Genomic DNA, 23148 nt, shown 5'->3' with positions numbered 1-23148 from the left:
GCAGGGAGTCCTCCATGGGCTGCAGGGTGGCAACCTGCTTCACCATGGTGGTCTTCACAGGCTACAGGGAAATCTCTACCCCTCCTTCCCTTCTTCTGTTCTGACCTGAGTGTCTGCAGGGCTTGTTCTCTCACATATTCTCACTCCTCTCTCTCAGCTTCTGTGCAGCATTTTTTAACCCTTTATTAAATATGATATCACAGAGGGTGCTCCAGCTTTGCTGGTGGGCTCAGCTTTGGCCAGTGTTGGGTCCATCTTGGAGCTGGCTCTGTCAGACAGTTTTTATAATTTTTTAATCAGTCCATTTGCCATGATTAAGTAATGTCTGTTTTCTATGCAAAAGATAAAAAATAATGGAATTTTATAAATTGTAGAGTTTCTACTCTATTGTACAAAATATTTCTGAGAATCATTTCCTTTAAGTTATACAAGCTGTACTAGTGATTTATTCTGTATGTTATGCTCTGTTATATTTGAATTCTAACTGGCTTAATTCTGCAGATGGCAATGTTTGTCTATCATTAATTTTGGCCTCTTTGGCATTTTAAGGATTTCTTGTAGTTAAAAGAGTAAAATAGATACATACCAATTGTGCCTGAGTGAGGTATTTTTTCCACCAGAGATACTTGCGCATAGAAGGGATGACGGACAGTCCGTAATAGGAATACATAAGTACATGGATAAAGCTATTCAAAGTGGGTCCAAAGAAACCTATAAAAATTCACCAAGGAAAACATTTTCATACACCAACTGCTAAAAAGTGAGAGAAGATATTATTTCTAGTGATGTCTCTTGCATAGGGTAAGTCTTTCCTTTGTGCTTATCTTTTGTTAAAGACATTTCTGATGTGAAGAGGTGCTGTCCTAAGGACAACTGACAAACTGAATGATACTTCCTATATGTTTTTCTCATGCTTAATATTGTATTTTCATCCCATATTTTTAATTTTCTCCACTTTTCTATTCTGTAGTTTACAGTTTTTTGGGTTTGTTCCCCTCCCAAATATTAATTGCATGTGTCTCCATTATTGCTGTAAGCTTTAGATGCTGCTGTGAGTGACTGTGCTGCTGGAACCACAGCTTTAGGACTCTGGGAGGCACCCATTCTCCTGCTCCCTGATGCAGTAGTAAGGGTTTTACTCTGAATTAAACTAGCCTTGTGTGTCTGTGTTTGAGAATTGCTCTCATTTTCTTTAGTGGGTCTTCCTCTAGATGCAAATTTCGAAGATTTCACCCCAGATAATGCCTTGCCACACTAACTAGCTACACTTAGTAAGTACTAGTTCTAGAGCAAATGAATTGCCCTCTGTATCTCACAGACTATTGGGAAGTAGCAGTACTACTCTATCTGCTGCGTGCTCATATGTCTCATGGCAGTACTTGACAACTACAAGGTGGTCTCACCAATTGTTTTGATTTTTCCACTGATTAATTACTTAATAATTACTGATTAATTATCTAGCTACTGATTTTTCCACTCTGTTAATTTCAGTAGTTCAAAGATAGTGCGAAGCGTGGGGAGTATGTTCAGACACAATAGAAAGCACAAACCCCTGATGATTTGTTTGCACATCTGTAGAAATAGCTTGTAATTGCTATAAAGTCCTTGATCTCTGCTTCTACCTATAGCAGTGATTTGCTTTGATTTTGTGCTCTCCATAGTAATTGCCAAAAGATGTGGATTCTGCTTTTTGTTCTGAAAAGCACCTGCAACAAGTTGCTTTACAAAATATTACAGTGGACTAAGGTGACTCCCTTTAACACCTGAAAAAAACCTGGTTGTCTTCTCAACTCTGCTAACAATGGCACAGGAAGCCTCTGGCTGTATGAAGCCCTGGGAAAGTGTGCATGTTGTGGGACACCTGAAGTAGTTCTCTGCTGTTTTGGATTTAGTGTACAAATGCCAATTACAATGTCCTCCTAAGAGCCAAGTCATTTAGACAGTATTGTTGCAAAATATATTGAACCCAAAATATAATAAGGCAAAGGATGCTGCTACTTCTGCTATTTTGATATGAAATGTAAGACTGCATCGATCAGTTCTGGCTCTCCAGTAGTTCTACTGTCTGAGTGAGATGTATTCTCATTTAAAACAAAACAAACTCACACTAGTATTTTAATGAGTGATTTTGTAAGTAAAGTATCTTGCCTAAAGCAGAATGTCAGTTTGATGCATACAGGAGTAAAACTTGTGAAAATGCTGTTGAGTTCATTTGTCATGATTGACACTGACTGAGGTCATGGTTTCTTTCTACCTCTGCTTTTGGAGTAGGTCTTGTATGTGACCACTCTTGTGTACTACTCAGTAGTGTTATCCTGGCTAAAAGTGGTTTGAAGAGAAGTAAATATGAGAGGTTGGGGCAGCTAAGTGGAAAATCTAGGGCCTAATGCTCAGATATTTTTTTTTTGCCCTGCACTTTTAACCACGCTTTTAACTTTACTGCCGTCTGCAGGTGATCAGCCTTTCCGAAAGGCTATGAACCTTGAAGGTGCTGTGGTATAGCACAGTGACACACTTGCTTTGCATAGTGACGTGATTCCCCTCCAGCAGCGGGTGACTTATACCCCAGGTGACGAAGTGAACAGAGACTTACTTTGCCCACAAGGTATCCAGTTCAGAACACACCACCAAATGTTAAACATAGTCGCATGGTGATACACATGAAGGAAGGTGATCTGGCTGCTTTTCTTTCTCAGTACAAAGAAGATAGTGTCCATGAATTCAATTACTTTGGAAAAATAATACCACCACAGCACCTTGGCTACCTGTACAAGCAAGAACAAAGGAGCAGAAGATCAATATCTGTCCATAATAGGCCTTAAATATTGCTGTACTTCATCAGTCCCTAGGCATGCAACTTTCCAAAAGGCATTAATATTCTATTAAAGGAGCAGCACAAGCTCTAGCTTCAATTTTATTTCCTTTTTGAATGAGGCAGTTTAGAAAAAATGCATCATTTTTAATGTGATTATATAAATATATACTTATCTAGATATAATTTAGTAAATATAAACTTTGAGGAAAGGTTTCTAATTGTTCTGTTGTCTCTCCAAAGATAGTTGAGTGTGTTTGTTTTTATTTGTTTGTTTTAAGGGTGTTATCATTTATACTTTCTTGGCACTGAACAGATTTTGCTGTCAGCTTCTTTTTAAACAATCCAAATTTGACACTCAGTGCAATGGAATATACCCTGCTCTAGAGTTGAGACACTTTATGAGAGCTCAGAATATGTCCTAGGACAATTAAAGACTTTTAGAAAGGGAGAAAACACCTGGTTGATGGGAAAAGGTATTTAACTGACCTTTTCCTTGCCATAACACAAACAAATTTTGAGGGTTGGGGAAAATTATATAAGTTAACCAATCTTTCTGCCCTTGAGATCTAACATTATCTGAAAAGTAAGCCTGGCATAGGGAGTGGCAGAGGGCTAATATATGGAATTGTTGTGATGAAGAAATAAGGGTTGAAACTAGAGGTGAGTCAAGCCAGCAAAATGTCTCTGCAGTTTTCCAGAGTTTAGAGCTGGGCTTAGATCCATTGCCAGCTACAGCCCAATGAGTGCTACGTTTTAGATGACTGATTTTTGTTCCAAGTTTTTTAAATGATCCATACTGTCTGCTTTAATAGTGAGGCAACACTGTTCTGACCACACATCTTGATATATGGCTTTTCAAAATAGCCCCTGTCGTACTTTCCCCTGCGAGAGTGCATCTGTATCGAATCAAAAAGATAACACTTCTTGTTTTCTACCAGGTGTTAGGCAACCCGATTAACCCCCTCGTGTTAAAGATGTCACCGATAACATCCTTGTAACTGCCGTGAAGGCAGAAGCGTTGCGCCAGGGTGGCGGAGGGAAGGGCTGCCGCGGGTGCTGGGGGCTGAGCTGCTGCCGTCTCTCACCCGTGTGTCGGCCTCCCCTGCGCTGTGGAGGTTCTGGCACTGCAAGTTGTAGCCTCCTTCCCACGTGGCAAGGACGAGCTGGAACGGAAAACACAGCAAGTGTGTTCATGAACGGATGTAGCAATTTTTACCCCTGCAGTTGCTCTGTGTTTGTTGAAATAAGCAGCACGGAAGTACGGCGCGTTCCCACTCCTTCCGTGAGCCGATGCTCTGAAACCAGACAACTTGCTAACATCTTCTGCTTCGAAATGGGAAAGGCATCAGTCAGGTTGTGTTGCGGGTATACACTGAAATTCTGTATCTTTTAAATTTCTCTGGCTTTAGAGCCTTCAAGGCATCCATTAAAATCTCTTGTTACTTAATGCTCACTCCAGAACTCATGCCTGAATATTGTATCTCCGTCCTGAAGCAGTACAAACAGAGTTTAACCCAGCTGCTTGTGCAAAAGTGTCCTTGAGAAAAGTTCCCCGATGCCAAGCAAGCAAACAGAAGGCAAACCCAAAGTAGTGCAATGGGAGAAATATTTCCTAATGCCATACACAGGTCTCTTTACGCTACATTGTTAAATGCAGGAGGAAATAGAGGAGAGCGGGCATAGTGCTGAATGGAGATGTGAATAGACACACAAGCAGATTCTTAGATTTAGTGCATGTCACGCTGGGAAGCAGACAAAGCAATGAAATGTCAGGCTACCACCCTGTGATGGAGTAGAAGATTTTCTAGAAAGCCATATGGTGGCTTCTGATATGGAATATTTTTCTAGTAATGACCACCTAAACCATGCAGCAGCCCATTGGGAGTAGGGAGCATAATCTGTTGACTATAAATGCTATATAGAGTCCATTGATTTTTAAAAAGTCTTGCTTTATTCTTAAATGTGTGAGAAGTGGGTTTTGGGGACAAACTGAGCAATTCATGTTCTAGGGCCAGTTTTCTTCTCTACAAAGAATGCAGTGAGTGATGGTGAGAGAAATACATCCAAGTGTTATGCTGTGAGCAGAATTGCAAGATGCTCTGAGAAGTGGGTTGCTTTCAACTCAGGCATTACATTCACAGGGAAAGTGTGTATCAGCATCTGTACAGACTTTTCCCTCCTCTTCAGGCTGAAAAGTAGTCTCCTGTGTTGAATGTGTGACAGTCTATACAAAAGCAAAGCAGAGATATTCTCAGTGATCAAATGGAATTAATTCCTAGAGGAAATATATAAGAAAAGAAAATTATTGACAATATTGTCTGGAGAATTAACAGATAGCCCAGAATGCTTATTATAAATTCACATTAAAAAGCAATAAAACTTGGAGGGCCACAGCCTTCTATTATTTTTCATCTGAATTGCAAGTCCGTGATTGTACCTGTAATTCTAACACAGCTGGTGTATGTGGCCAAAATAGAGATTGCAGAGAGAGATTAAAAGACAATAAATCAGTTGGTTTTTTTTTTTTTCAGAAAACTACTATATAACAACTCAATCCTTTTTGGAACAGACTGTATTTTGGTGGATTCACCTACGGTGTGTGCCAGAGGGTCACCAAAACATCCTGTTATTAGTTGAGTTTTCATATTTTGCTGTTGCTCTAATGTTCTTAACTGTAATGTTCTTAACAGACTCCAGTTGTTACGCCAACAAATGACCTTTACTCATCTGCTTCAGTATAAACAGCACAAGGATTCGCAACATTTGCTTCTGTGCAGCCATCTAACTCTTGACCTTTTTTTTTTTTTTTGAATGGGAAATCTCATTGATCAGAAATAAGAGCTGGCTCCTCCATAAGAAAACTCATAGAAATCTCATCAAAGTGGGGCCAGCATGTGCGAGAAGATAGTGCCAAAACCTCTCATCTTGCTGAGTAGCAGCCTAAGCACCAGTAGCCCGGACCCAGAGGCCTGCGCCCTGCTCATTCAAGTTTTCAGCCTCAAAAATCTCACAGCTGTAGCTTGTTCCTGCATCTGTCCTCAATGGGTAGGCTAGAAAGGAAAGCAATGTGGTTTTCTGAATGGATATTCCTATTTCTACTGACTGCAGTTTCTCTGTTCAGTCTGAGTTGTAGAAAAAGCTTTGTGTGTGTTGGGCTTTCTCAGAGAGAAAAATGCCTGGAAGCAACAAGGTGTTTCCCCTTGTCCCAGAGCAGGAGAGACAAAGGGTGAGGTACCAGCACCTCGCCACACCTGGCTGGCAACCAGTCACCAGTGGTGTTCCTCAGGGCTTGATTCTAGAGCCAGTGCTGTTCAATATATCTATCAACTATCAGGAGGCAGGAGCTGAATGCACCATTAGCTGGTTTGCTGATGATACCAAACTGGGAGGTGCTGTTGATTCTCTTGCAGGACAGGAGGCCTTGCAGAGGGATCTAGATAGATTGGAGCATTGGGCTGTGAATAATCGGATGAAATTTAACAAGGTGAAATGCTGGATTGTGCACCTGTGATGGAGCAATGCAGGGCACAAGTACAGGCTGGGGGAGGAGCGGCTGGAGAGCAGCCCTGCAGAAAGGGGTCTGGGGGTGCTGGCTGGCAGCAGGCTCGGTGTGTGCCCTGGCAGCCAAGGGGGCAAACCCCACCCTGGGGTGCATCAGACACACATAACCAGCCGGGCAAAAGAGGGGGTTATCCTGCTGTGTTCAGCGTTGGCGCGGCCTCACCTGGAGTGCTGTGTGTGGTTCTGGGCCCCACCACTTAAGAAGGACGTGAAGGTCCTTGAATGCGTCCAGAGGAGGGAACAAAGCTGGTGACAGGGCTGGGAGGAATGTCCTGTGAGGAGTGGCTGAGGAATTTGGGCTTGTCTAGTTTGGAGAAAAGGAGTCTGGGGGGCGACCTCGTTGCTCCCTGCAGCTCCATGAGGAGGGGACGTGGAGAGGGAGGTGCTGAGCTCTTCTCCCTGGGATCCAGTGGTAGGGCACGTGGGAACGGTTCAGAGCTGCGCCAGGGGCGGTTTAGACCGGACATTAGGAAGCATTTCTTTACTGAGAGGATGGTCAAACCCTGGAACAGGCTTCCTAGAGAGGTGGTCGATGCCCCAAGCCTGTCAGTGTTTAAGAGGCATTTGGACAATGCCAGTAACAATGTGCTTTAACTTGGTCAGCCCTGAATTGGTCAGGCAGTTGGACAGCCAGGAAGTCAGCAGCTGAATCGTCGTAGTCTATCACACCTGAAATAGTCTATCCAATATATTGTCTGTCTATCCAGAAACAGTTCAGAAGGGGAAGCCAAAAACTAGTAATGGAATTAATATTCAAATAACTGAAATTCCTCTCAAAAGTTGAGTGAAAGGATGAGCACTAGTGTCCTTCTTGTGGGAAAAAATGGAGCAAGGACCTTTTTGACATTATTTTGTGTATCATATTTTGCTGGGTTTTCTCTGGGACTTCGGCCCTCAGGCCAGTTGAAACAACTTAATCTGACCTCTGTTCCCAAGCAATGCAATTCTCACTAAACTAAGGAAGGAGACTAATCTCTCTATGTAGTGGAAAGAAGGGTCTAACTTGCAGTGCTGTGAATCACCTATTTCCCTTGGCCATAGGAGGAGACTGTTGTTAGTCCTTGTGAATGGCAACTCCTCCCTGGATCTATAGACTTGGACAAAACAATCCTAAAAGCAGTTATCCCAAAGAAAAGCAGTCCAATTAAACACTCAGGACAGTGTATCAGGAAGGAGAGAGGAATGACTTTGTTTTCTTTACATTTATAATTTTAACTAAACTTTAGAACGAAATGACTCAGAAGATTATCAGTGTCTAAAAAATAGAGGCCAGATATTCATCATTTCTCCTGACTTCCCCTCTTTAGTTTTTAAAGGGAGAAATCAGCTCCTTGACTGTAACATGGCTCAGTTCCACAAGTATGCAACATCTGAATTGTCTTTCTAATCCCCAGAGGCTGGGGTGAAGGCATGCTACAATGCCTTTGCAATTCTACATAAGTAGATGAATAGAGGAAGGTACCATTAATCGTCCTTGATTTATCATCAACTCAGTTGTAAACAATACCTAGAAAGCTTTCAGGCAGGTTTTCTGGATAGGACATTCAATTGTAAAATCATCTGTGAATAGTATTTTTTGAAGAATCTCTCTCTATATATGTTGCCTATTTTTAGACGAGCCTCCAAGAATTGTGGTATAATCCCAGATTTTAGACAAATAGCTGAGATGCAGAACAGCCTGTGTTTCCAGATTGCTGCTTTTGTGTCTTGAAGATCTCAAATAAACTGTAGTCTGGCAAGACCATAAACCCCACAGGGAAGCAGATTGGGCTAGACTGTTCAACCCCGGACGGGGGGATTCCAAGAGCCTGGTTCCAGCCCTGCCACTTGGTCAGTGCTTCGGTTTCCCCAACTGTAACAACTTAGTAGTGGTGTTGTGCCAAACAACAAACAAGGTGCTGAATAGGAAATACGCCACAAGATTCTTCACAATTAAAATATTTTGTTGTCCCTCTTTATGATGCAGTCGAGATATTTTTCATGGGGACAGAAATGTAATGAACATGCTTTGGGCTAGTACTTGGTGAGTCTCTCCATCTCTCCATGAGTCTACTTAGAGGTCCAATAATTGCATGCATGATGTTCCCCCCAAAAGATTGGCTAATTCTGTAATATATAGCCTGCGGTTTGCTATCCTGACCTACAGTATGTACAGCTGAACTTCATGTTGGATTTCTCATTCTTGCAGAAGCATCATAACTAGGAGGATACTGGTTATTCCAGCGTGGAGGAAGTAAGTGGTCCCATGCTTTCTTCTTATTTTGAAGTCAGAAAGTTCATATCACAGTGACAAAAATAAGAGACTGTTCCCAAATGAAGCTTTGATAAATGTCTGAATTTTTTTTTAATCAACAAAAATTCTTTCAAATGTAAAGCCACGTTGTTGAGAAACTTCTAGCCAGTTCCATTTAATACCCCTAAATAAATGGGAGACTGCTAGAAGGATTAGTGAAGTAATGACTCCAAAATTATTTTAATTTAGTTATGAATGATAATTCCTTTGTGTGTTGCTGTTGTCTGGGGTGGTGGAATAAGCTAAAAGAAAGACCTTCTTAGCCTTATTTTCCATGAATCTTTCATTACACCTCCTATTCTGAATAGCTCCCCATATGCTACTTTGATGGTACCAGTGGTGGTATCAGAAGCTTTGCACATGTGAAAAACCTCATCATATGAATTTTTACTCTTGATTTTCAGTAAAGTTCTACTGAATTATATTTGAATGTGCAAGTGAGATCCAGATCACTGCCTTTTTGATGAACAGGCTAAATGTTCTACCTAAATGCAGAGCTTAGAAAGGTCGGTAGAAAAGACAGAGAACTCAAAGGATGAAAACTGAGGAGTGAGGACAGTGTGTCCAGCTAGAATAACTGCAGGCAAGGACAGAAAAGTCAGCTCATCAGCTCTCTAAACAAATTATTTGATTAAGATAGAACACCTGGGAATTTAATTCTCTTCAGACAAAGTTCTTATGGACTCAAAAAAGCTGTTTGATTTTGTCTTTACGTTTCACTGCTTTACACTGCACTTTTGGGTGACCTTTTGCTATCTAGTTTTTTCCCATCACTTTTCCCTTCTTCCAAATGATAGAAAAGTGCACCTGATTTCTTCTGATTTCTCACTTTGTTCTTTTCCTCTTGCTCCCTCAGGTTAAGGCAGTCTTTCTGTCCTGATTAAAGAATTACTTCAGATGAAGCCTTCACCTCAAGCACCAATCTTTATGGTTCTAGAATCATTCCTTACTTCTCTGCTAAATTCACATTTGTTAAATTCTGAACAATTAATGGAGTAAACAATAATTTATTACAATCTTAAAAAAAAAAAAAAGTTGAAGTTGGATTTCTATAGTAAACTTCCAGGACAGTTCAAATCAGCTAGGATCTATGTCTTTTTTACCTTTCCCCATCACCTGCACTGTTAAAACTTTACTTAAACCTTCTGCTACTCAAGGTCTGTCTTTTTAACACTTGCACAGATAGGAAGCAAATCTTTTTGATGTCAGCCATTATAATGATGAAATAAACCAGAGTTTAAGTGCTCCTTCTATTTTTCATTTTGCTCACTGTTATCCAAAATCCAGGCATTATACTGGACTTTCTGGTAATTTGTGAGATGTAATCCCATTTGCAATGTGTAGGGCTAAAAGCAGTGGTTGGTGGCCCTGATCGTGCCAGCGTTATGCTTCTGACCTTTCCCTGATACCAGAGGATACAGAGAAGGCAGTTCTGGTACTCCTGAGAATTCTTATATCATCTTGGCACCTGTGTACCTGCAAGTCATGACTATAATTGAGAAACTGAATTTATGTGGGGCAAGTTTTCAGCTCCTGGAAACAAGTAAAGTGAAGGTAATCTACACTTCTTTTTTTTTGTTTTGTTTTTTCTTTTTTTTAAATCCTGTAAGGTAAAAGTCTTTTCTTCTGGCTTCACTAAAAAGGTTAATGCATTGAGATTGCAATACTTGTGCAGTCTTGCCCTTTTCCCTTTGGTCTGAATCAAGGCATCCTTACATGCAAGTCCTGTTTCCCCACATGGATATAGCTGCTTGCTTACAAATCCTAAGGATTTGCAGTAAGTCTGTGAAGCTACCTGGGGATACAGGCATCTTGAGACATTAGGCCACCCCTATGTTAATGACATATATATCCCTAGATCTCCTTTTTTAATCTGCCCCAGATGGTGCCAGTGTCCTGGTTTTCTCAGTGCCCGATCAACAAAAGGACTTGGGTCAGACCTTGATGACTAGCTGAGATTTAATTTAAATAGGGCAGAGGTGATAGTTACTGCTGGGGAAAGCAGCCTAAAACCATGGTAGAGATTATGTCTTTTCCTATTAATGAGAGAGAGTATCCTCACATGAGTAATTTCACAATTCAGAGATCAGCATTGTGTCTCCTTTGTTTCCAGTTTTAATTTATCATTGGAGTTGTGACAGTTTTATCCTGTGGTGGACTTCAAAACCTTATCTTGGCCTCTGGTTCCTCAGACTGCATCCCTGGAATATGGTTTGTGACTTGACTTGCACATGAAATAATTTTAAAATATGCAAAAATCTGATTGCTTTTCACAGTAAACTGGTTTTCTGCTCATAGCTGGTATTTTTAAGATCTTAGGCAGATATTTGTGTAAATGAAAGACATTTTTCTTCAGTGAAATTGCTGAAAGTTTTGATTTTTATTAAAATAAAAAGGTGGTGGTTCTACTTCTGTATGCAGATTTTTGGCAGTGTTACTAGAAATTTTTGGATCAGTAGACTTGATTGGGGTCTATGAACACTTAATGGTACAGAAGACAACACAACCAATAAAAAAACCTCTGATGCAGGTTTCTCTTGTAGCAGCAAGGGTGGAGGGAATTGTCTTCTGGCCCCTTGTAAGTACACTTGCAGCCTCGACTAATTTAAGCACAGGACTTGTGCCTAAGTTTCACATACTCAAAAAAGCCATGCTCTAAGACCAAGTGCCCCACTTTTCCATTCTATTCAATGAGGAGAGGTAAGTGCCTTTGACGAGTTCAAGGAGATCTATTTGCCTATCTCGGAAGTCTAAGGTCTAGTAAATTGCCCTCTGGGAGGCCTTCAAAGGCACCTAACTCTGTCTTGACACAAAAATTTTGAGACATCTCAGTAGGATGAGGGCAGCTTGGGCAGAGTTGTTTTTCATTTAGAACTTGTCCTTTAAGGATGGTAGGGGTCTCTATCTAATGCTAATGGCACAACTTAGAGTTATCCTGGAGCTGTTCCTCCAAGTACTTTAGGGATTGGTTGACGTCAAAGCTCATGGAACAAAAATTGGCTTCCAGATACTTCATGCCTATGATGTGGTGCATGGAGCTCTGGCTCAAAAGAGGAATCTGCCTGTGGAGATTTAAAAACAGCCCTTTTGTTATGACTCCTTGCTATAAACTTTGTCATCTTGCCTTGAGGTTGTACAAATCAACTGCAGTCAAGGGACAGCTAAACTAGGTCAGGAGATGAAGGTGAGGAGATGAAGAATTGCAGCACCGGTAGCTCCATCAGTTGGTTTACCATCTTTCTCATTTAAGCCAACATGTGTGACAGTCTGCATTTGGACATACATCCTTTCTTTTGAATGTCTAATAAGCACCCACTCCATTCTGGAGCTATCACAAGAAAAAATATGTGGCACCTCATAAACAAAACCAAGAAGAGAAAAGAAGAACAATGCCAATAACTGGTTGATTTGTTTGGGGCTTTTTTGGTGGTTTATCTCTGTTATAGAGCTTATAATTTTGAGATTTATCTCTGTTACAGAGATCAGAGGGGTTCAGGTGCAGTTGGAGGCTGGAGAAATAAGACAACTCTTATAGATGTCTCTAACTAGGAATTAATCCTGAATCATACTCACTGGAGGGATCAGCTGTGTTTACATAAGAAACCACTGTGTGGAATGCTCTAAATATAGGAAACACTTGCCTTAAAGAGCTTACTGTCCATAAAAGAAAGAATAAGGGCCAGAGAGAAGCTTTGGAAATGAGACATTTTGAAATGCCGAGTCACCACAACTTTATTCAGTACTGAAGATGGTTTTTGCTCTCCCACTTGCCTGTTCTCCTTCAGCAGGGATGTGCAAGCTACCTCAGGCAGTTCTGAAAGTCTAAACTTCCATTCTGCTCCTTCACAGGAGGAGCTGTGGTAGGAACCAGGCAAGTAGACTATGAAAAAATACAGAGCCACTATTATGGAAGAATGTTTTGCACAGTGTAAAACCAGCCCAACTGACAGTCCAGAGCTAAGAGTGAAATCTGCAGTAAAACAGCTGGCAGTGCAGATTAGTCATTATGTCCCCGGGTTCCCAAAAAATGCAGAATGTGGAGCTATGAGCCACTGCCAGCCATGCCCAGCTGCAATCTGGGAGGCAAAAATCAGCAGCCTTCAGCTACACAAACAAGGTCTAAAGGGGCTAATCTGATGACTAACAGCAACTCAGCAATCATCTGCAGCAAAGTTAGCCTCAGGAAAGACAAGGCAGTGAGGCATCTGAACGGGAGCTGGCTCAACACAATTCCTACAAGGATGTGAAGGTGCCAAAACCCCAAGTTTGCTTAATTCATGTAAGTGAGGCCTGCTAAAATTCTTTTTCTTCACACATTTACTTGTGGGAGGCCAAATCAGCCCGCAAGGGGAATGGAGCAGTATTTTCTTTTCCTATTCAATTAATCCTTTTTTGCTGAGTCCTGCTACTGAAGACAGTTATCTGTATGTCTTCAAGCAAAATGGGGATTTAAACATCAAAGTGCTAATTTAAATTCTGGAGCACAATCAGTATGGACAATCAACAAACCTGCCAGCAATTGTGCTGGTTTCTCCTTTGCTCCAGGCCTGATCCTGTGCACTCAGACGCCCACAGCCACTGCTGGAGCCCCTTGGAGCTCTACCCAGGATGAAGCTCAGTGTAGCACAATCGGTCCATTGAAAAAAGGCATGAACCTAAACTCCCGTTCAGCCTTTTGACCAGGCCGGTCACCTGGTGTTTAGCTCAAATTAGTTTAAAACTTGAAATCTTTGGGGCCCTGTTTGGCTTCTGCAAAGTTTCTTGTCTGGCTGACAGAACAGTCAGTCCTTGTTTTTCTCGTGGAAACTGCTGTTGTGGCCGGGAGCCTGGGGAGAAAGAAATGCTGTGAGGCTGTGCAGGCAGGGCAGCAATGTCAGCTCACACCTCTGCAGGTCACACCATGAAATCGAGCACATCCTTCATCCAGGGCTTCTCATGCCCAGGGTCACTTTTTAAGCCAAGCCAGAAAATGTTTTGTGGTTTTTGTCTTTTAGGGCCACAAGTGATGGATGTTAACAGTTTAATATTAAAAGTACCTCAATTATCACAAGCCTGAGAATGGAGAGCTCCCAAATAATATAAAAATAGTGACTTTTGGCTTCTGCTCCCCACTGGGGAGGTGAAAACACACATGTCTCTGCTGAAGAGCACTCTCTGAGTCCTCTGCTGGTGCAAAATTTTCAGATGCATTCAAACTTCTCTTCTGGTTCTGAACGGATCCTGATTTCTGTATGTTCTTTCCTGATAAGTACTTGGGAAATAATCTGTGTAACCATATTCAGCCTTCAAGTCGTCCCACAGCACTTGCTTTTGGCTGAAGTGGCAGGTTTTTAACATCTGTCTCTTACTGTCTGACTATATGAGGAAAGCTTCTTAGCCAAGAGAGTAGAAAATTAACATTGAATTGCCAATGCCATAAATAAATCAGTACTTACTCCACTCTGTAAATCTGTTCACATTTAAGCACGGGCGTCTGTACATAAAAAAAATAATTCCATAGACAGTAACAAATAAAAGGCAATCCATGGGTATATTCATGGGTGCTGAAGAATGAGGTGTAGGCATGTTTGAACTGAGTGGCTGCTGCAGATTCAAATCCACACTTGTGGACACTGTCCTGGTAGCAGTCAGCTGTCCCCAGGGGAGGACTGTAGCTCGGGAAGGACAGTTAAAACATGCCGAGATCTAAGCTGACAAGGTGCTATACAACTCACTGTCCAATTGCTAAGGGACTTTTCTTGAACTTAAACTTACTTTGCCATTGAAGTTACATTTCCTAGCAAAACTATCTGTTGCTAAGATATTTCTGCTAAACACTCTGTATTTCTCACCTTTCTCAGATGTGCTGCATGCAAGAACACTTACCTCTATGAGCATGTACAAGGAGAGCAGTGTAATCCCAAGGTTATATACAATGAGGTGAGCCCTGAGAGAGAAAGGAGGCCTGTCCTTCATGAACTTGTTGCCCAGCCATATGCAGAGGAGGTATGCTCCGGTAAGGAAAAATGTGGGAAGGTAAGAGTCCAGAAGGAACCATCCTCTAACCCTGGCATCTGGAAAGAAACACAAGCAGCAGGCAATTAAGGAAGCAATGGCAAAATATTGCTAAAATAGGGCAGATCACATCATGGAAAAATTCTGCTGGAAGTGTGAGAGAGAATCTGCCGTGCTTTGCTTGCAAGAGTGATCCATTGCTTTTACCTCCCCAAAACTGCACACTAATTCAGAGAATGTGTGCTGAAAACTAAATGAAATTCCCTAGTAATTTAAGGTCACTTAAATCTCATTTTAACAGGAAAGAGAAAATGAAAAGAAGAAAACATTCCTATATGTTTTTTAATATTTAATTTAATGTTTTAACTTAATATTTAATTAAATTGTATCTTAATCAGCTCAACGCACAGTTTGCAGAGAGTATTAAATACAAAGTATGCATGCAAAGTTGCCAGTTCATATATTATTTTAATTATGTATTTGCTATATGAGTATGAAGGAATATAACATTTGTTAGAAAACATTTATACAAGGGGAGGATTTTTCGAAAAACATTAAATATGAAAAATAAATGTCAAATGTTTATTTTGATGGTTATCAAAGGTATTTGGCAAGGCAAGGGCTTGCTTTCTCATAGTTTGTCCCATTTCTATGGTACTGAAATTAAATATCAAGGTCAAATCCTGCTTGCCTTATTCACACAAGAAATCCCATTGGCAGTAATCAGATAGTTCAATGTATATGACCAAAGCCTAATCCTATATGCCAGTCTGGAAGCACCACTTCACTGTCCTATGAGCAATAGGATGTCACAAGGGAAAGGAGTGTGGTGGGGTTTTTTTCAAGATGGAGCAAAACTTAATTTTCCACAGTAACAGTCTTCAGACATTTATCTAAGAAAAGAACAATGGGAATCATGGTTAGTTTTTCAGAAAGGTTGTTCTAAATCTGTCACAGTTTATGGAGTAAGTGAAGAAATAAGTCAATAAGAATCTATTGGGCAGGTCACAGTTGTTCTTTCTGATGTTAGAAACTGGTTTAAATTGCTTAGTTTATTTTTTACAAAAAACAAAATTTTGTTAAAAATTGTAAAATAATTAAAAAAAAAAATGAAGATTTTCACAGTGCATGAAAAAACATTTTACTATTTTTCCACCTGCGTTGAATTTGGAAAGGTCTGAGTAATGGATGATGCACAAACCAAATGTGCCAAAGCATTAACAAACTGTCGCCAATTGTGATTTTGCTGTACTGTATTCTTTCCAACTGTTCTTTCCTCAGAAATATTTGCATACGGGTATACGTAAGGTGAGGTTTTAAGTGAGTTAGAAAAATCTACTTATGAACAGGGCTACAAACATCAGCTTGCTTTCTCATTGCAGTCTCCTTCTACTTCCCACCTTTCTTCCATTGCAGTGGCTGTAACATTGATCTGTCAAATCTGGGCTCTGCGTGGGACGTTAGCTCTTTTGCAGAAAAGACTTTCAACCACACCTAAGTTACTGTGGAAGTCCAGTGCTTTCCTGGTTCTGATTCTCCCTTCTTGAGTCTCAAAAACCTCTAGGAGAGGAGAAGTGTAGGACTGAAGCGGTCATGACAGCAGAACCATCTCTAACAAAGCACCATCCTTCTTTTAGAGTAGCCTTGCTTTGCTGTGCATTACCAAGATAAAATGCCTGTTTTCTGTCTTCAGATCTCAAAGTCTATTTAAGATCATCTCAGTGTGAGAGTAAAACGCTTCCAACAGCCCTCTTAAAGTTCACAAGCCGTGTGTGAAGCTCTGGAATGGATGTTTTTGAAGGGATTCTGATCCCATGTGGTCTCCAAACAGGTTCTCCTCCTCTGAGGGCTCTAAAGAGGACACGAGTCATAAGGCAGGTAAAGGTTGTATGTGTAAGTGTTGGTCTAGTGTATGTTTTAGGAGCATAAGGATTTAATGTATTTAATTGGTATCCTAAATGAAGATGTAGAAAGCAGTCATGTCAGCAAGGCTCATATCTAAAGAAGGATCTCCCCTCCGAGGATTGCAACACTTGGTGCATAAAGGTTATTTGCACAAAGGCCAACTGGCATCAGTAGATAATGAAACAGCATGTTTGCTCAAAGAGGAGAAGTAATTGGAAGAGATGAGAATACAAATTAAACTAAACAGCACTAAGCACTGCCCCAGTACGCCCTTGGGAAGTTTTCACTCTGCTGTGAGTGGCCACAAGCGCATGGGCTGATCCATACAAAAGCAGAACTTGTGTGCTTGTTCAGGTCAGCATGTTGAGTACTTTTAAGATCTATGCTATTTCCCTTTCAAGAGAAATTATTACAATGTGTACCCTTACTGATTATTTTCCACCTCAACCTTGGTACCTTGAAGGGTAAGACAGTTAATTGGCAGAAAGCAATTTATAAGCGGCAGCCAAGGAATGTGACTATTTTGTTTCCACTTACACTTATCCCTGAATGACAAGAAAAGGGAGGGTTTTATGTCGCAGGAAGAGAGAGGAAAGAGGGTGTATGTCAAAAAAAGTTATTGGAAGAAGGAGAGATCAAAAGCATTTTTGTTGATTGATGGTTTGATCTCCATGTTCAAGTAATATGAAGGTACGCTGTCACTAGGAGAAGGGATTATTTTTACAATGTTGAACCCACACAGCATCTGCATTTGAGACCCAGGCACAGAATAAAGCCACAGTGTGAAAACGCTGGGCTACAGCAGGGGAAGGAGCAGGCGCCCACAAGCTCTGATCGCTCCATGAATAAGCTCATTCACAGTCACCGGCCATGATATGCCAGACCCTGGGGGCGAAATCTTGGCTCCTTTGAAATGAGTGACAGGCCTCCCAGGCTCTTTAAAGGTATCAGGCTTTTATCAGTGAGGTTTAGAAACATTTTGATTCAGGTTTCCATACAGCTTTGGCTAGCTGGTGTCTGAGTAGATTCAGACCTTTTTAGGTGCAAGGGGTAGATGTATTTACACCAGTGCCTTGCTACTCTTCATATTCAATTGAGGAGTGCTTATTACTTTATCATAACTTTATTAAAATATATCTATTCTAGACCACCTCTGTTTCTTTCACAGATAAAACAAGCAATCAATTAAATACATTTTTTTTTCCTGCAGTTCAGTGTTCCTTAATTTTGTGTAATACCAAACAACACTCTACAGGTGAAGGTGATCCTGGGAAAATGCTCTCTTACAAAATAATATAGCTATTTCACTGTTTCTCATTTTGCCTTGAGCCTAGATAATCTCCTGTCCAGAAAAATATGCACCAACACTAAATCGTAAGACCACTTCTTATTAAGAGATGCAACTAATGGAATGTATATGGCTTCTATTCCCTGCTTCAGAGGACTTGGTCTGCTAGTTCAAAAGCAAACACTGAGGTAAATTTGTGTACAAAGTCCAGCTGGTACCAGTGAACAAAGGCACAAAATATGCCTACATATAAATCAGATTCAGATCTCTGATAGTATGCCCCTTAATTCTAGTAGTGCAGTACTGCAGCTTGTGTTAACCTGGTACAACCAACATGAGCAGAGATTGCCTCCAGGAACTAGCGTGTGGCTTTCTGCCTCTTCTTGTGCCCTCGGCCACATCTGGCAATGATGACTAAAACCAGTAGAGTGATACCGGTGTTTCAGGAGTTACTACCTAAAACATAAACCATAAATATAGGATTGATTTAAAAATCAATAAATAGAATAAATAGAATAAAGCACTGTTATCTGTCCTTTTAAGCCATCTTGATGCTGAATAAAATGTGCACTGTGGATGAAAATTGGTGGAAAGAAGCGGAATGGTTTGTTGGTTTTGGACATTTGGGTAAGCTCTCAAGAATGTATTGGACTTTCATTTGTGGGGTCATTCTATCCAATTTAAAACTGTTTGCAGTTTATTGCAAATTATTTATGTGTATAAACACATTGGAGGGAACTATGTTATTCGCGAAATGTATGATACTGTGTTAAATTCAAGATCATAGTGAAGAGGCACGGACAAGAAAATGTTATCTTCAGCGTTAATGTCTGGAAAAGGATGGTGATGTACTTGGCAAGGAATACAAATAATACTTGTTTAACTAAAGGGCTTTCTAAAAGCCCAAAGGGATCTGTGTGGTATTCTGCATTTGATTAACTACAGTTCATTCCTTTAAACAATTTGTTCTGGACCAATGAGGAAAAAGGAATGGAGGAGAACATCATGTCCACTTGGAAAAAAAAAAAAAAAATAGTACTTTAATGCTTGTGATCACATTTTTTTGTTAATATTGAAATGCACTATTGTAGAAGCCATTACAAATCTCATTCTGTTTTAATCACATCTATATTTCCCAAGCTGTTCAGTGTTTCTTCACCAGAAATCTTTATTTCAAGCCTCACATCTACTGCAGAGATGATGGAAAAGATTTTGTAGCCAGCCAGCTAGCTAAGAAAAATGAGAATTTATTGGTTTTATGAATGCCACAGCTTTCCTTCCGTTACCCTCCTAATTAAGCAAGAACTGTTTCTGGGATCTGGAGGACATTTTTGGAACAAAATGAGAATATGTAAGTATACATCCCTCCACATGGGCAGCAGTTCTGGATTTAACCACAGGGGAAAGTTTGCAAGGCTATTCCTGAAATTGAATGTTTAAGCCCAGCACTATCAGCAGCAAGGTGGCCTTATAAGGACCTTCTCTGAAAGGTGTGTTGTTTAAGTTCCTGTTACTCTTTTCCTCTACTTGCTTGGCTCTCAGCCTTGATTTTGGTGCTCTGTCCTCTCCTTGACATAACCTTTCTCTTTTTGCAGTCCTATTTCACGTTTTGGGGTGGGTTTTTTTTTAGACTATTAATTGTTTCAGTCCTGACAAAGCATGAGGCTCCTCCAAGCTACAGTTATTCAAGTTATTCTTGTCCAAAGTGCTTTGAGAAGCAAGACTAGGAAGTAGGAAGATGCATCTGTTCTCTGACCCCATCTCATTGGTTTACTGAAATTTTGGATGTGATCCTGCAGAGTGCTAAAAACCCTTTCTTGTTTTTGCTCTGAGCATCCTCCTGAATTAGGTTATTTGATAGGTAGCTGGACCAAACAATAACTGTATTATGGACGAGAATCAGTCCCAAAACAGATCTTTGACTTTCAGAAAAATACAGGCTTTCCATTTTTTTTATCTACATTAGGATGTAAAACAAATCCTTTTATATTCTCAGAAACAAACAGCTTTTAAATCTAGTGAATTTTTTTAAAGTTTCAAAAAAAAAAAAATTCAGTTTCATTTCTCCTTTTACCTTCACTATGATGTATGATTGGTCTTAATTTGTATTACAGATAATATTATGTCAGAACAGAAATCTATTGGCTTTCTATAAATGCAGCACATTGATAGATTTCCTACAGTTATGGTCAGTGTTCCTGTAAATACTCTGATTCTGCCTAGTCCACATTTTTCAATAAGAAATTGTTCACATAGAAGATTTTAACTGCTTCTATTTATTAGAATATTTTTGAGTGGTAATCTGGATAAGTATTATTTCCTAAAAGGACTATAGGTGAAGCATCTTACCTCGAGGTCCAAACATATAGTCCACAAACGCATTTACTTCATGGTCAAAAGCTCTCAGGTGCTCCTAAAAAATATAAAAAGGATATGTGACAAAGACATTATCTCATGTCTTGCATAGAGAATACAATTTTAAAAACCCAATAAACTATCAAAGAGCATGTCATGCTCAAGTATTTCTCAAGTGCACAACATCATGTCTACTGAAAAAACCCAAACCTCTTTAAAAATTAATCTGGGGCAGATTGTGGTCTAGATAACAATAGAGACCTTGTTACTGGAAACTGCCCAAACCAGAACTCTTTAGGAAGGGAAATTAAGGTTTTACAAATGAAAAAGAACAGATATCACAGCAAACACACCTGTGATGAATGTCCTTTTCACTCTAATAAAAATGCTTTTTTTGTTTGTTTTTGTTACGAATCCTCAACTGATGTGGGTTTTTTTGTTTTTTTTGTAGAGAGGAGCTGGCAATTCCTTTAGTAAGCTTCAAAAAGCTGCCTGGTTGCAACCAGCCTAGTGACAGCGTGTCAACTGAATATCTCGATGCTTTACTCTTAAAGAAGGAAACCTTTGGGGTGAGCCAACTGAGATTTCTCTAAACCAGGCACTGAGTTCCTAAAAAAAGTCTGCAAGAGAACCCAGACCTCTAATAATGAAGTTCAGGCCATGTGGGGAGGGAGGAAGAGGAGGGTTACGTTACAGAGACATGTGTTTTGAGGTCTCAGTCAACGAAGCTGCTAATCTGGCAGGTTTAGAAAGTTTGTGTCTGTTTGTGACCGAGTTGGGAACTGAGCCATGATCAACAAAGTCCTTCCCTCAGATGGACGTGGTGGCCTCTCCAAAATACTTCTTCCCAGACTCCAATTCTGGGCAGCAGCTTCCTGCATGCCGGTTCTTGGACAACTCTTTGCCACAAGCCTGGGGTCAGCCAGGTTCTTCCTCTGCTCCTTCCAACAATGCCCTGCTGTGCTTGATGAATGAATTTCAGCACTGAGCAAATGCAGCCAAGCTGAGGAGAAAGACACAGAGTGAGGCTGAGCATCTCGGCAGGGCAAGAGCTGCCAAGGGTCTCTGTGCACCTTTGAATGCCAGATATTACCACATCAGCCTGGGCTGAGGTCACTGTTAGCAGATCTGCCTGGTGAAGAACCACATTTACACCCTGGGGGTTCCAGCACCAGACTCTGCATTCCCCTGCTGGGGCTGGGTCGTGGTCTGGGCAGGGAGAAGCTCCTGGCACTCCCAAGCCCCTTGTGTTTCTTCTTCTCTTACATTTTTGTCCTCAGGATGTTCAAAGTGGACAGATTTTGTGTGAATATGTGGCAGCAAAAGGTTTTGCAGCATTCTAGGCTGTAAATGTCTCCACAAGATGCTGTTCTGTTCATCTTATCTTAATGAAAAACCCAACAAAACCTCCAAAACTAAAAGTATATATATTTTTGAAAAAAAAAAAAAAAGAGGACTTGCTCTGAAAAATGAGAGAATGAAACTGGTGATTCACGATCCAAAAAGATTTCTCATACTTCTCAGCACTGAGGAAACTAAACTAGCTTTTAAGAAAGAGTCCTGACCACTGTCTCCGGAGAGAGGCATTTTCTCAATTTCAGACAATTTCCTTAGCAGCCTAAGGATGGCTTCTGTTGTAGGAGGTGACTCTGTTTCCAGGTGCCGGACCTGTGTAAAAGATCTGCTTCTGTTTTTACATTCTTGAGCTATGCAGTTTTTCTGCTGTTATTTCATGACAAAGATACTGCCATTTGGGGAATGCCACACTGCTGTTTGTCTGTGATGTGCCTACCTGCTGCATTAATTTGAAACAGAGCTACTCCTGTGCTTGATGGTGTTGAGGTTAGACTTAATAGACTGATTTGGAAAAAATACTTCAGTGGGTTCAAGTGACCTGTGGGAATGAGCATGCAAAACTACTTGTTTTCATGCTTACATTATATAAACAAATCTTACATGTCAAGAACAAAATAATAAACCATGTGTATTCCTTTTATATTAAAATACTGAGACAAATCTACTCTCTTCTGCATTGAAATGGAAATTAGGGACTGAATTCTTCTAACAGTTCAGTGGAGGAATTAGAATTGTAGAATAATTATTAAGGAGAAAGAGCAGAACAAAGACTTAAAAAAAATTATAGAATTTTACAATCATTTAGGCTGGAAAAGATGTTTAAGATCATCAAGTCCAGTCATAAACATAACACTGCCAAGCCTCCCACTAAACTATGCCCCTAAGCACCAGGTCTACACATCTTTCAAATACCAGGGATGGTGACTCAGTCACTTCCTTCGGCAGCCTGTGGCAATACTTGACAACCCTTTTGGTGAAGAAATTTCTCCTAACATCCAATATAAACCTCCCTTGATGCAACTTGAGGACGTTTCCTCTTGTCCTATCTCCTGTTACTTGGGGGAAGAGACCGACCCCCACCTCGCTACAACCTCCTTTCGGGCAGTTGTGGAGAGCAATAAGGACTCCCCTCAGCCTCATTTTCTCCAGGCTAAACGTGCCCAATTCCTTCAGCTGCTCCCCATAAGAACTGTGCTCCAGACCCTTCACCAGCTCCGTTGCCCTTCTCTGGACACGCTCCAGCACCTCAATGTCTTTCTTGTAGTGAGGGGCCCGAACCTGAACCCAGCACTCGAGGTGCGGCCTCACCAGTGCCGAGTCCAGGGGACGATCCCTGCCCTGGTCCTGCTGGCCACACTATTGCTGATACAAGCCAGGATGCCACTGGCCATCTTGGCCACCCGGGCACACGGCCAGCTCATATTCAGCCGGCTGTTGACCACCACCCCCAGGTCCTTTCCCACCAGGCAGATTTCCAGCCGCTCTGCCCCAAACCTGCAGTGCTGCGTGGGGTTGTTGTGACCCAAGTGCAGGACCCGGCACTGGGCCTTGTTAAACCTCTTAAAATCGGCCTCGGCCCAT

The 23148-nt window shown here is 40.9% G+C and overlaps 1 protein-coding gene across 2 annotated transcripts in view; it reads right to left on the bottom strand.

Annotated features, from left to right (window-relative positions):
* Positions 1-23148, bottom strand: part of ELOVL2 (ELOVL fatty acid elongase 2) — a 53508-nt gene that overhangs the window by 6042 nt on the left and 24318 nt on the right. Inside the window, exons 2-7 of one of the 2 annotated variants that reach the window (XM_032987753.2) lie at positions 21053-21214; positions 20206-20269; positions 14535-14722; positions 3901-3978; positions 2594-2765; positions 587-711 (exon numbers count right to left, since the gene is read on the bottom strand). In XM_032987753.2, the coding sequence (XP_032843644.1) occupies positions 587-711; positions 2594-2765; positions 3901-3978; positions 14535-14722; positions 20206-20269; positions 21053-21214 (789 nt within the window). The remainder of the gene's footprint in view (positions 1-586; positions 712-2593; positions 2766-3900; positions 3979-14534; positions 14723-20205; positions 20270-21052; positions 21215-23148) is intronic. The other variant, XM_032987754.2, reaches the window with a different exon arrangement.

This window comes from Tyto alba, unplaced genomic scaffold (genome assembly GCF_018691265.1).
Source record: "Tyto alba isolate M040663 unplaced genomic scaffold, T.alba_DEE_v4.0 Super-Scaffold_48, whole genome shotgun sequence".
Lineage (NCBI taxonomy): Eukaryota > Metazoa > Chordata > Aves > Strigiformes > Tytonidae > Tyto > Tyto alba.
Note: the sequence above shows the minus strand (reverse complement) of the source record. Positions and strands in the feature narration are given on the sequence as shown.